Raw genomic sequence first — 12,925 nt, forward strand, 5'->3', positions numbered from 1 at the left:
TTTAAGCAACCCCAGATGAACACAAACAGCACCTGATTGAGGTATTTAAGTGCCTTGATAAATACAGAATAATGTTGAACACTTCAAAGTGTTTTTTGCCATCTCATATCATCAGCCAGATCACTGCCATTACTGGAGAAAGTCGAAGTTATTTTAAGTATTGTACATCCAGAAACTGCTAAAGAAGTGTGAAGATTCCAGGGAGTTGTTAACTTTTACTGATGTCACCAACTTCATGCAGCAAACTCCAAGAGTCTCTTACTGCAGCTTTAGCTGGTCGTAAGGTTAATGGCAAAATGCCAGTGCAGTGAACAGAATCAATGGATAATGTGTTCAAAGCAGCTGAAAAAAGTATAGCACATCTGGCTTTAGAAGTACCTCTCTCGTTCATAGTAGATGCTAACCAAACTGCAATCAGTGCTACGATGCAACAGTGAAGTTGGCATTCTAACTGATCCCAAAGACGGTTCATTGGGTTCACCCAATGAACCATCTTTGGGATCAGTTAGAATGCCGACTTCACTCCAACCTCAATGTGCAACATTACTGACTTCTCTGGTTTCAGCTCTTGAGGAAGATTGGGCTGCCCTTCACCCATAGGCCTTCAGATACCTTATTAAAAGTGTGTCCAGCAGAGCTGAAACTGTCATAAATGCAAAGGGTGAACACACCCTGTAGTAATGTCCACTAATAGGTGTCCAGAACCTTTTGACCAAAAAGTATTTATATACAAGGTATAATCAAAATGTAATGGGTATTTTTCTTTTTCTTAAAGAATCTTTATTTATTCATCAATGCCAACTTTGTCCTTTCAAAGTAATTCCACACAGATTAACACACTTGTGCCAGCACTTTTTCCAATCTTGAAAGCACTTCTGGAACACACTTTTCATTATGGTGTCCAGCTCCTTCAGGAATTTTGTTTTTATCTCATCAATTGCAAACAAAACTATGTCCTTTCATTGTTCCCTTCAGTCTTAGGAATAGAATGAAGTCACAGGGGGCCATGTCCAGCAAATACAGTGGCTGATGCAACATAATGGTTTTATTTTTTGTCAAAAAATCATGAACAAGCATTGTGGTGAGAGTAGGGGCATTATCATCATACAGTTTCCATGAACAGTTTTGCCACAATTCTGGCCATTTTCTGCAGGTAAGTTCATGCAAGCAGTGCATAACTTGCAGCTAGTATTCCTTATTGACCATATGACCATAAGGCTCGTGATGTACTGTTCCACTGTAATCGAAGGAAACAGTGAGGAGAAGCTTTACATGTGTTCAAAATTGTTGAATTTTTTTCAGTCTTGGCTTTTCAGAGTTTCCAGTGGGACAACTGGGCCTTGGTTTCAATGTCATACATATTTACCCACATATCTCCATCTGTTAAAGCCTAAACTTTAGAAGTTTTGGATTGTTTTTGACTTAATTCAGCAATTATGGAGCGATATCTACATGACATCATAATTTAAATAAAATAGAAAAAAACTTCCACGTGGGAAAAATATATTAAAAACAAAGATTCCAAGACTTACCAAGCGGGAAAACTCCGGCAGACAGGCACAAGAACAAAACACACAAACAGAATTACTAGCTTTCGCAACCGATGGTTGCTTCTTCAGGAAGGAGAGGGAAAGACGAAAGGATGTGGGTTTTAAGGGAGAGGGTAAGGAGTCATTCCAATCCCGGGAGCGGAAAGACTTCCCTTAGGGGGAAAAAAGGACAGGTGTACACTCGCGCACACACACACACGCACACACATCCATCCGCACATACACAGACACAAGCAGACAGCAATGTCTGCTTGTGTCTGTGTATGTGCGGATGGATATATGTGTGTGTGTGTGTGTGTGTGTGTGTGTGTGTGTGTGTGTGTGTGTGTGTGTGCGTGTGTGCGCGCGCGCGAGTGTACACATGTCCTTTTTTCCCCCTAAGGGAAGTCTTTCCGCTCCCGGGATTGGAATGACTCCTTACCCTCTCCCTTAAAACCCACATCCTTTCGTCTTTCCCTCTCCTTCCTGAAGAAGCAACCATCGGTTTCGAAAGCTAGTAATTCTGTGTGTGTGTTTGTGTGTTTTGTTCTTGTGCCTGTCTGCTGGCGTTTTCCCGTTTGACATCATAATTTGGTCAAAATTCAACAGTACAAACTGCTGCTTACATCTTTCATGTCCAAAACATCCAAAAAATTGCTTGACATGAGCCAAAGGATATGCCGACATCATCAGCAACCTCTCTGACGGTGATTCAGTGATTTTCCAGAACCACTTGCTTTAATTCTTCAACATTTTCATCCGTAATTGATGTGTTAGGGCACCCAGGCTGGTACATTGGACACTCCGGTAAGTGGGGAGCATAGAAATCAGAGCGGATTACACAGTTAGGTGGTGGGATGCAAGGGCTCCTCATAAGAAGAGGGTAGCACAGTCACCACAGATAGAAGTGGCATCGCATCGGGAGGACATGTGGCCAAACTTGAGCCAACAGAAGCAATGCATGGGAGGTGGAATGTATGGTTTGACGTCGCATCTATATACAATTATTTTGACTTTCTCAGGCACGGTATCCCTCTCAAATGCTAGTGTTTACTTGATAGTCCTTACGGCCTCTCTGGACATACCAGATGAAATGAACACCATGTCGTTCCAGATTAACCCCAAGTTCATCATCGGCCTTGAGAAGGTCCCTATGGAAAATTACACTCTGTGTCATTTTGAGAGACTTGTGAGGAGTGGTATTCAATGTGATGTCTGCTAATGGTTGCAAGAATGGAGGAAGGCCAACTGACTGGCAGACGTTGTCTTTATAAGGAAGGAGTCAGATCTCATCCTGCCTAAGGACTCAACTTCAGTGAACATTTCCTCAATGTGTTCCACAAAGAAAAGGCGTTTCATGGCGGTAAAAGTCTCCCTGTCAGTCCTGGTACAGATGAGGAACCATGGAAAGGGTTTCCCCCAAGTCAGCAAGCCTGGCCCTCCTCCCAGGGGTAGCCAAGAGGGGAAAGGCAGAAACAGGAACTGAGACAGAAGCATTCCTAGGAAGAAATGTCACCACAGAAGAGTGGCCAGTGTTCAACATGTCCGTCCTGGTACCCCCTATTCTGAACAGGGGCTCACGTCATGAGTGCACTCAGCCATAGCAAAGGCCGCCTGGCACGATGGTTGTTGGCAGGAGTTCCAATGCCTCAAAAAGATGGGCAACCACAGGCTTGCACAAGGCGTTCACAGTGCAGATACCAGTAGTATGATACCTGTGGTGTCAGAGGGCTCAGAAAAATGGGTACGTAGCAGCCCCCCCATACGGACTGGCTACTGAGCTGGTGACCTAGCAAGGAGGTGAAAGGGTTATGGCAGGGAGAGGGAGTAGGAGAGAAACCCATGCCAAAGACACTAAGGAGGGAGTTCTTCCCCATCTGGATCACACTACAGATTTCAGATTTAGAGATGGACATCAAGCCCCTGAGGGCAACCAAAACACAAAGGTGGAAAAGGAAGAGGAAACCACAAGATGAAGTGAAGTCAAAAGGATAGCCAGGCTGACATAAATAAGAACACCAAGACATATAAATGAAGGGCCAAAGGGAAAGGACTAAGGGCAGGGAAGGAGGAGGAACAGTAAGGTATAGTAGCCCAGAAAATAAGAATGGTTGTAGCTCAGGTATCCGTAAGCGCCACCCATGTACCGGGGGGGGGGGGGGGGGGGGGGGGGAACAGTTGTACAGTATCAAAGGCTGCATTATGGGATAGAATAAATGAGTATATCGACATAACTAAAAGTAAAAGTTAACCAGTTTTCATTGGGAACATATGCATATGCTCAAACAAAGCTTCATCAAAATCCATGACAGTCATGTGGGAACCTTTTCTGAAACTGGACCACTTGACAAGGAATGGCCCTTATGCTATTTTAAATATATAGAAGAAAAGTTATTGACTAATATACTGAAATGGAATATATTTTTATGATTTTGACACCCAGAGTCCTCTTACATTGTATGAATATTTTTAGTAAGACGGAATAGTGGCACACACCTCCTTCACAATCTTCTTATGAGTGCATGATGTGTTTTGTAAATAGAGGACAATCAGCAGAGGCAGTGCAGTCTCATGGCTACCTCAGTTACCTGATCTCTCCCCCTGTGATTTTTACATGTGGGACAAAAGTATCAGGTGTACTCAAATAATCCTACAATAAAATGTATTCCACAGATTAGGGGCATGACAGTATAAAAATGATTAGTGTCACAGAATTGTATGTGCACTTTGCCTGCCAAGCTTCAGAATGGTGTTAAGTAGTCACTCGCTGCAATTAGAGCTTCTAGATGATGTGGCATTAAATCCAAGAGGTCCTGGATATGTTCTTGGGTAAGACACTGACGCATGGTTTGTACATGCAGCCATGAAACTCCGGAAGTGGTTACAAAAGGGCAAGAATGAACATATTGCCACAAGGGCACATTCCAGACATGTTTGGCCAACTTGACAGGTGAACCCACTGGCCAGGGAAGCAGTCATGCAGGTCATTCTTCAAAGAAGGCTCGCACATTTCTTGCCACATGGGGGCAGGCTTTGTCCTGTTGAAATGTGGCATGTGTAGCTGTCTGCAGGAGGGAAAAATGCCTCAGGCTCTAAAACTACCTTAATGAGTGGTTGGTGTACAGATTTCTCTCAGTATGTAAGAGACAAGGTTGTATGTTACAGCTAATGGCATTCACATTTGTCATTCGTCCATTATGCCACTCAACAATGCAGTCTGTTCCACGGCGTTCACCAGAGTAGCATGAAACATGTACACAGCATCACTGTTGGACAAACTGAAGTGCAACTCTTACAAAAACATATACATTACACCACTCAGAATGCCAGTGACGGTGTTCACATGCCCAAAGCAGTATGAGGGGCTTGTGGTTTCTAGTCAGTAGAAGCAGACGCTGTGTCTTGCATGCCAATAGTCTAGCCCTCAGCACACGGTATCAAACTCTCAACACAGAGTTGTCTAAAGGTGTTGCAGTAATCCAACATCAACCTAACACTGTTGACATTGTTCCATTGGTTCAGGTCATGTAAACATGACGATCAACCAGCTCTGTGCTCACATTGTGGAATCCAGCCTCGGTATATGACCCTCTCCGATCCATTGTTTACACACACACACACACACACACACACACACACACACACACACGCACACGAGCATACGGGAGCCCATGCATGCACACACATGTCCCTGTCAGCCTGTGGCTTGTATGAGCCACAGTGTCACAGTAAGATAAACCCATTTCCTAGAGACTAATCAGTCTGCCACATTTGAACTCATTGACATGCTGATATTACATCCTTTGACACTGGTAGTTATACCAGCACTTGCTCACTGTTTCCACTTTGTTTGACACCTTTGCACCTACTGTGTGTGCTGCAACAGTGATGTATCTGGTCACACAAAAGAGGTCACTGCGGGGCCAACATGTATGCCATCTCTCAGCAACCATAATCACTTACTATGATTCCTATGTTCTGCACATACTCTAATTTTGAAGTGACTCGAAGATGATTACCCCCGCGTGCTCCAATTTTCACAAACAGTTGCGGCTGTGTGTGTGTGTGTGTGTGTGTGTGTGTGTGTGGGGGGGGGGGGGGGGGGGGGTCTTGCATGTCAATCTGAGCTATAACTCCAGAGTTTCTAATTTACTAGAATCTTTTACATGTAACAACAACTTTTTTCCAAGCACCGTAAGGATAATTATACCTCTCATCACAGTGATGATTAACAATGTAATCAACACACATGATGATGAAAATCTTATCTCTCTCCTTTTCAAAAGGCAAATAACACATCTGGTTACTCCTAGTAACTTGTTAATTGTTTAAGAATGAAAAGTTACTTTGTGAATTAGGTACAGCAGTGGTTAAGACACTATTATTATTCATCAGGGAGGGTGGTTGAAGACCTCACTGAAATACCAGTGCCAATTACAGAGAATTATCCAATTACATTTTTTTGTGCTTTTTTTTTAATAGTTTCCCACTGCAATGGCTATCATGTTATTAAGAAACAAAAAGTTCCAGGACTTTTTTAGTTCAAATCCCAACACAGAATATTGTGAGTTAGTCACTAAAACTGATTCCAAATATACTTACCGCATTCAGTGCATATATTGGAACCATCCATAGTATCCTGCAACCAGAAACAATGGAGAAGTCAGTTACATAAATTGAAACACAAAAGCCAGAATGTAATTTACAGATAGTGACAGATACAGAGAAAGAAAATTACACAAAACATACAACACTGGAAAATTATAGATGGAATACAAGCAACAGGACAAGTACACACCATCTCTCAATGTTTAGTGATGATGAAGCAGCTGGTTTCAGGGCCCTAATTCCTCAAAAAAATTGAAAATATGTCTTACATTAACCCAGTAGTCACTTAAAACAGTGGACATACCTCTAGCCAAACCATTTATTTCTCTCCTGTCATCACCAAAATAAGGATCAGTTAAAATATGACACACTGTTGCAGAGTTGTCACATGTGGCTCATTCTAGAGGAACTTTAGTAAGGTGTGCGTATTTATTTCTTTATTTATTGCAGTGTAGCACATTGCCTATGATTTAAGTACAAGCTGTATTAATTTGGACTCAAATTATTACTAATCAACAGACATTCCTTTCTCTGTACATCAGCATCCAATGATAGAAAATGCACTATTAAAGTTAACACAATACTTCTTCCTAACCTTGGAAGTTTTTTACAATTAATGATGATTTTGTCATACCCAACTATATCTACTTATTACTGTCCTACAATTTTCTTCCTTCATATGGGCAACTGACATATGCTATAACTAACTGAAATTGGTTATGAATAGAATGACACCATTTTTTGTCTGCTACTGTCCACAACACATTCAGTCATGCCTTGGTCAGAAGGCATGTCCTACTGGTTCCTTGGGTCCTGAGGAGTTTTCTATGGTAGAATCTGCCTCTTCTGTTGTCTGCTGGCTCCACAGTTGCAAGAGATGACTCCCCTTTCCTGAAAGATTATCACAGTTGCTGATGTGGAGCACAGCCACACACCATCTCACATCACTCTGGTTCTAGTTCCTTGGGTGGCAAAGATACAAACCACAGCTGTGTTTCCACTCCAGTGGTATCGTTATGACTGCCGTGCAAGTACTGTTGGCGGTTCATATGCTGCAGCTGTTGACTCCATAAGGTTTTCCTTACACCCACCCAATGTGCAGCAGATAGGGGTTGAGTGATAAGATGACACGCTATCCAAGCCTTTTCCTCAAACAGCATTGGCAGTACTGTCCAAAGATCTGCAAGTTTGTCTTGCAACATAGTATGTTCTTGATGTCAAGTCTTACATGATGGTTCAGTTCAGTTTCAGTTGTTGTCAACTGGTATCGGCAACATTGGCATACAGAGGACAACCCCCCCCCCCCCCCCCCCCCCCTCTAAGTATTTTCTGGTGCACCTTCTTCACCACAGGTATGTTCATAAGTTTGACTGTGCCCCATTCCTTGCCAGTAGGTGGCCTAAGGCCCATAACCTTGGGTATCATCCCATAGTTTCCATCATAGGAAGGGGGTCTTATTTTGGATTTGGTGTTTGCCTGTTTTCCACCTGCCAATTAAATTCTGCAATTCGTAATTGATTTGTGCCTTCAGCCTATGTATCACCGTTTTTTTTTTTTTTTTTTTTTTTTTTTTTTTTTTTTTTTTTTTATCTGGAGATTGAGTGGGCATATCCAAAGTATTACCTACAATACCTCAACTGACACAGTATCAAAAGCTTCTATCACCCACAGAAGTATTCTGCATTGGACCCTATTAACCACCTATGCTGGTGTTATTGGCAGAAAACTAGGTACCCAAGCACTCACACAGTATCCCATTACCACAGTTAGGATAGCCTTATGATTCATTTTATTATTTGTCTTGGTAGTTTATAATCACAACTGGCTAAACCAATAATTCTGTTCATCTTGTACCACCTCTCTTGCACAAATCTTCAATATGTGCACTGTGATTTGTCGTTTGTCCAAAAAGGTGCCAAAGTATCTGGTGATGGACTTTCTCTTTATGAACCTGCTGCTTAGTTTCATGATTGGGTGTCTTAACAGTTTTTCCTTTAACAGCACTAATGCAGACTTCTGAAGTTAATTATGATGCAGTATGAAGCCACAGGTCACATGACAATATGAAACTCCCTGGCAGATTAAAACTGCATGCCGGACCGAGACTCGAGTTCCAGTCTTGGTCCGCCACACAGTTCTAATCTGCCAGTAAGTTTCATATCAGTGCACACTCCGCTGCACAGTTAAAATCTCATTCTGGACACATGACAATACCTTACTTCAAGTAGAGCTACAATGCTCTTATTTTGTTCCAGTACCTGGTCAAGCAAATCAGTTTAAGTGTTTATGTTCATTCTCATTCTCTTCCTGCAATTCTCTTTTCCCTATACCAATAGCTGACATTCACACCAGTTACACCACTGACTGCAAGGAGACCTTACACTGTGTCACTGCATTTTCTACTAAAACTGATGATGCGTGTTAGTACCAGCAGAACAACCCTAATTACCAACAACCCTAATCACCATTTCTTCAAAGAGGTAGAAAGTGATGGTTCACTAGATTCCATGCAGAGGCTTGGAATAGGGCTGTAGGAAGCATGATACTCGGGACTGTAGTTACATATAATAACTAACGGGTTGTATGATTCCACAGAAATATATTTTGTTCTCTTACAAGATAAAAAATATGTTGTCACAAACATCGATCAGAGCGAACTAACTGCAGGTCTAGAGAGGTTAGCTGAGCTACCTCAGGGCAGCGATATTGTTCCGGGTGACCCCATGGAGTTAAGTCCCCACAGAGTTATAAGTCTCCTTTGATTGCCTGAGACCTAAATGGTTTACTACATCCAGCCTCTTTACATACAACATTCCAGCTGAAACTTAGATGGTACAAATTTAGTCTATATAGTACTTGATGAAGACTCTGATGCATTGTTGTAGACAAGACCTGTCTGCACCCTAGACATCTCCTCCAATGATACACTTTAAAAATGCTTTGAGTGATCTAACTTTTAAGGTTTTTGAAATGCTGGTAGCCATGAGAGACATCCATAAAATATGAGATCCAACAATTTGACTGAATGATTACAATGGAGCACGGTGGCACTAAAATATAATTCTGCTTTATGAAAATTGCAACAGAAACATATTATGTTATCAGTGAAAAATAAAAATTACTTTCTTCTATACTCATATCAGTCTCTCGAAGAAGGCATCGGTTGGTAGGACATGTTCTGAGGCATCAAGGGGTCACCAATTTAGTATTGGAGGGCAGAGTGGAGGGTAAAAATCATAGAGGGAGACCAAGAGATGAATAAACTAAGCAGATTCAGAAGGATGTAGGCAGCAGTAGGTACTGGGAGATGAAGAAGATTGCACAGGATAGAGTAGCATGGAGAGCTGCATCAAACCAGTCTCAGGACTGAAGACCACAACAACAACAATCAGTCTCTCAAGTGTAACAGACAGGTTCTGAATGCAAATTGGGAGGAGTTGTAGAGTTTTGACATTTCAGAGTAACTATAACAAGTTCTTATCAATCCCACACATACCTCTTCGAAAAGCTGGGTATTTTGACAAGTACTACACAATACATATATTCAGTAATGTCATTGGTCATTACCAGTAACTGTCTTTTCACAAGAAAGAGTGAAAACTGTTAAAAGTGTAGTAGGGATAAAAACAATCTCTACAAAGACGTCAATGAGAGTACAGAAAACAGTCATGGGTACAGGTAGAGACGTATACAAGAATCCAATGCAGCACATCAAATGTTATCTAGAGAATTTATGAGAAAATTAAAGACTGAATTACCCACTTTCTATTAGGCAACTGCTTTTATTCCATTGAAGAATATCTTCACAGGTTAATTTAGAATTATAATTAGCACTGCAAAACAATAGTGTAAACCCATTTCATTGTACTGCACTTAGATTAAATTAAATGTATGTCTTTGACTTCTTTCCATGTCCCACAGACCACACTCCCTTGGACCCATGGAATGTAAATAATACAATGAAGCCTTCTGTAAAAACCTAAGACATCTACTCTGTTTCATTTACTGATTTTTCCTCATCCATTATTTCTAGACTATGTTAATGAAACTTTCTTACTATACATCTACTCAGCTTTTTTCCATTCCCATCTGACATAAGGAATTCTGCTATGGGGAAACTCACATAGATTAAAGCCTTTATTTAAATGGTAAATTGAGACACCATACACATTGTGGGACTAGTGCCATGGGTATCATGTAGACACTATTTCAAGGGAATTGGTATTATGACAGTCTCTTGCATGTATGTTTATACTGTAGTTACCTAATATACACTAAAGAAAGCGTGGTTAACTTTGATCTTAGGATGTCAATAGACTAACATAACACAAGAAATGGACATGTAATCTATATGCCAAATGTCAGGTTTGCAAAGTACCACATCAGTTGTATGTGTCTTTGTCTTACACATTTTAACAAACTACCTAAAAATAGCCACTTAGTGAATCTGAATAAATTTCATATCACAATAATACAATGGATGAAGGGTACAGCATGTTATAAGGTGAAAGATTTTACGTGTGTACAATAAATGACTGAATTTTGATTCTGGAGTACATCCCCTATATAAAATTATGAATTATAATATTTTATGAAGTTCTTAATGTGACCTGTTGATTCATTTGGCATACCATATTAGATTTATGAACAAAGGTCAGTATGTATAACAGTGTGCATTACTATAGTTAATGTCTTTTTGTAACATAACTGATAACTGAATAGTGCAATGTTAGAACTAAATGTATGTAACATTTACACGACAACAATAACTGCATGTCAACATGTTTAAAGCTGAATAAATATTCTCTTATAATGGTGTGGTCAGGTCTTGTGCAATACTGAGCTGTGTGTTCTGCCTATTATATTTTATTAACATTGTGCAGAGAACCACTTAACTGTCATGGGCATTTTATCCACATATTCAAGAGCTAAAGTTTTTGCATTAGGCTTGATTATAACACTTGCATCATCAACAAATAGAATGATTTATGATTATTGAATCTATGGTAGCAGAATGAATACTGTCCCTTGGGTACATCAGCTGTGATTATTCGCCATTCTGAGGAGGCTATGCAATCCCTGGATTTCTTCATGTGACACAGTGCATTATTTTTGTTAGACTGGATGAAACCCAGTAATCAGGAAGTGGTCGCATACCACAATGCTAGAGCTCCTCTACGAAAATACAATGGACTGTTCATTCAAATGAGTTTCATAAGTCACAGGGAATATCAGCTACTAGTATTCTGTCATTTATGTTTTGTATAATCTACCTGAAAATGGCACTCACAGTTTGTTTATGTGGGGGTACCAGTACACTGTAATCAAGTAATTGTAAGCAAATGGGAGACTGCTGTAAGGCCTTAAAAACCTGCACTGAGTATGCTATGTTTCAAAATGGTACAGGCCATTAAGCTGCATTACTAAACATACCTACTTCCAAGAAAGACACAGTAACAGTTGTCTAGGTCATAGATATTACTTTAAAATAATAATAATCATCAGCCCTAGTTCAATTATTACAGTTTTATGATGGCAAAAACTATCCAAGTTGCTCACCTGGCATTTTGAAACTACGGATTAGGTTTGACATTACAAACGTGTAAAATCCTACTTGCCGTTCGTTATTGTCTTCCATTCATTAGATGACAGGAGACGTTTGTAAACACAGACTTACCTGATAATGTGCTTCTGTAGATGCGGTTTTGTGTAAAATACCATATGCTGAATGATTTCCCATATCGAGATGGGTAAGGCCATTAATGCAAAGACTCCTCCAACGAGTGTCCCTTGGTCTTCCTTCGTGAAACCATTGTTCATAGCATTTACAACAAGTACTGGTAGTACTACAACTATTACAATAACATATATAACCACTACGACAGGTCTTATCCACATCCGCCATTTCTGAAAGAATTCGCGGGCCGACTCCCCACACATTTTTCGCTATCATTACATACACAGTAGCAAACAAATATCGAGCAACTTCAAATGTCAAAGTATTATCCGCAGCTGACTGCCATCCGCCATAGCTAATGTCGACAAACGAAGTTCAACAACGCTTCACCCGATTTACAGAATCGCCGCCAGATGGCGACACCGAAGTACTTAGCACTTGATTGATTACGCGGGTTTTTTAAGAACCACTCCGCACGAGACATGTACGTATGTCGTCCGCAAAAGAGGCGGAGGATTTTCTGGATGGGCTATTTCTCGCAGTATGCGGAATTGGTTTGGACGCTGTAAGTTAGCCATTATTCTTTACTGTTCATTTTACTGTTACTGTTTTCGTGGCCTTAACAGGCCATAGTGGGGTGCCGCCGAGGTGAGCCTGCGCGAAGAGTGCAGGCACATTGGTGCCACGAAGACTGGCTGAAATAAAAAGAGGAAGGACAGTCTAAGAATTAACTGTCTATTGCTAACACGGGTGACACGAAGACTAACCGAATAAAAAAGAGGAAGGACGGTTTAAGAATTTACGGTCTATTGCTAACACAGTGCACTTCGTTCACACTGCTGTCACCTGCATAGTTCGCTCTTGTTTAACTGTGGAGTTCTTATTGCTACTTAACCATGATGTTGTAGGTTCTCAAAGGTCGGTGAATGGATGCTGAAGCAAATGTGCTACTTGAGCGAAGGGTTCCGATTTGTTCAGGTCTGCGCCGGGTGATGATTGGAGTGAGATTCGAGGACCGCGAAGAATAATACCTTTGCGGCTCCCAAGTTTCGTTTGGAAAGATCAGATAAGCAAATAAAGATTCAGGAATAAGCCTTCTCTATCAAGTAAA

General features: G+C 40.9%; 1 protein-coding gene across 1 annotated transcript in view; it reads right to left on the reverse strand.

Moving 5' to 3' along the window:
• The window catches only part of LOC126281511 (transmembrane protein 184C), an 80,884-nt gene extending 68,678 nt beyond the window's left edge, over positions 1-12,206 (reverse strand). Inside the window, exons 1-2 of the mRNA XM_049980534.1 lie at positions 11,815-12,206; positions 6,132-6,168 (exon numbers count right to left, since the gene is read on the reverse strand). Coding sequence (XP_049836491.1) covers positions 6,132-6,168; positions 11,815-12,077 — 300 coding nt within the window. The 5' untranslated portion in view covers positions 12,078-12,206. The remainder of the gene's footprint in view (positions 1-6,131; positions 6,169-11,814) is intronic.
• Between the last annotated feature and the right edge of the window lie 719 nt (positions 12,207-12,925).

This window comes from Schistocerca gregaria, chromosome 7 (assembly GCF_023897955.1).
Source record: "Schistocerca gregaria isolate iqSchGreg1 chromosome 7, iqSchGreg1.2, whole genome shotgun sequence".
Classification (NCBI taxonomy): Eukaryota; Metazoa; Arthropoda; class Insecta; order Orthoptera; family Acrididae; genus Schistocerca; species Schistocerca gregaria.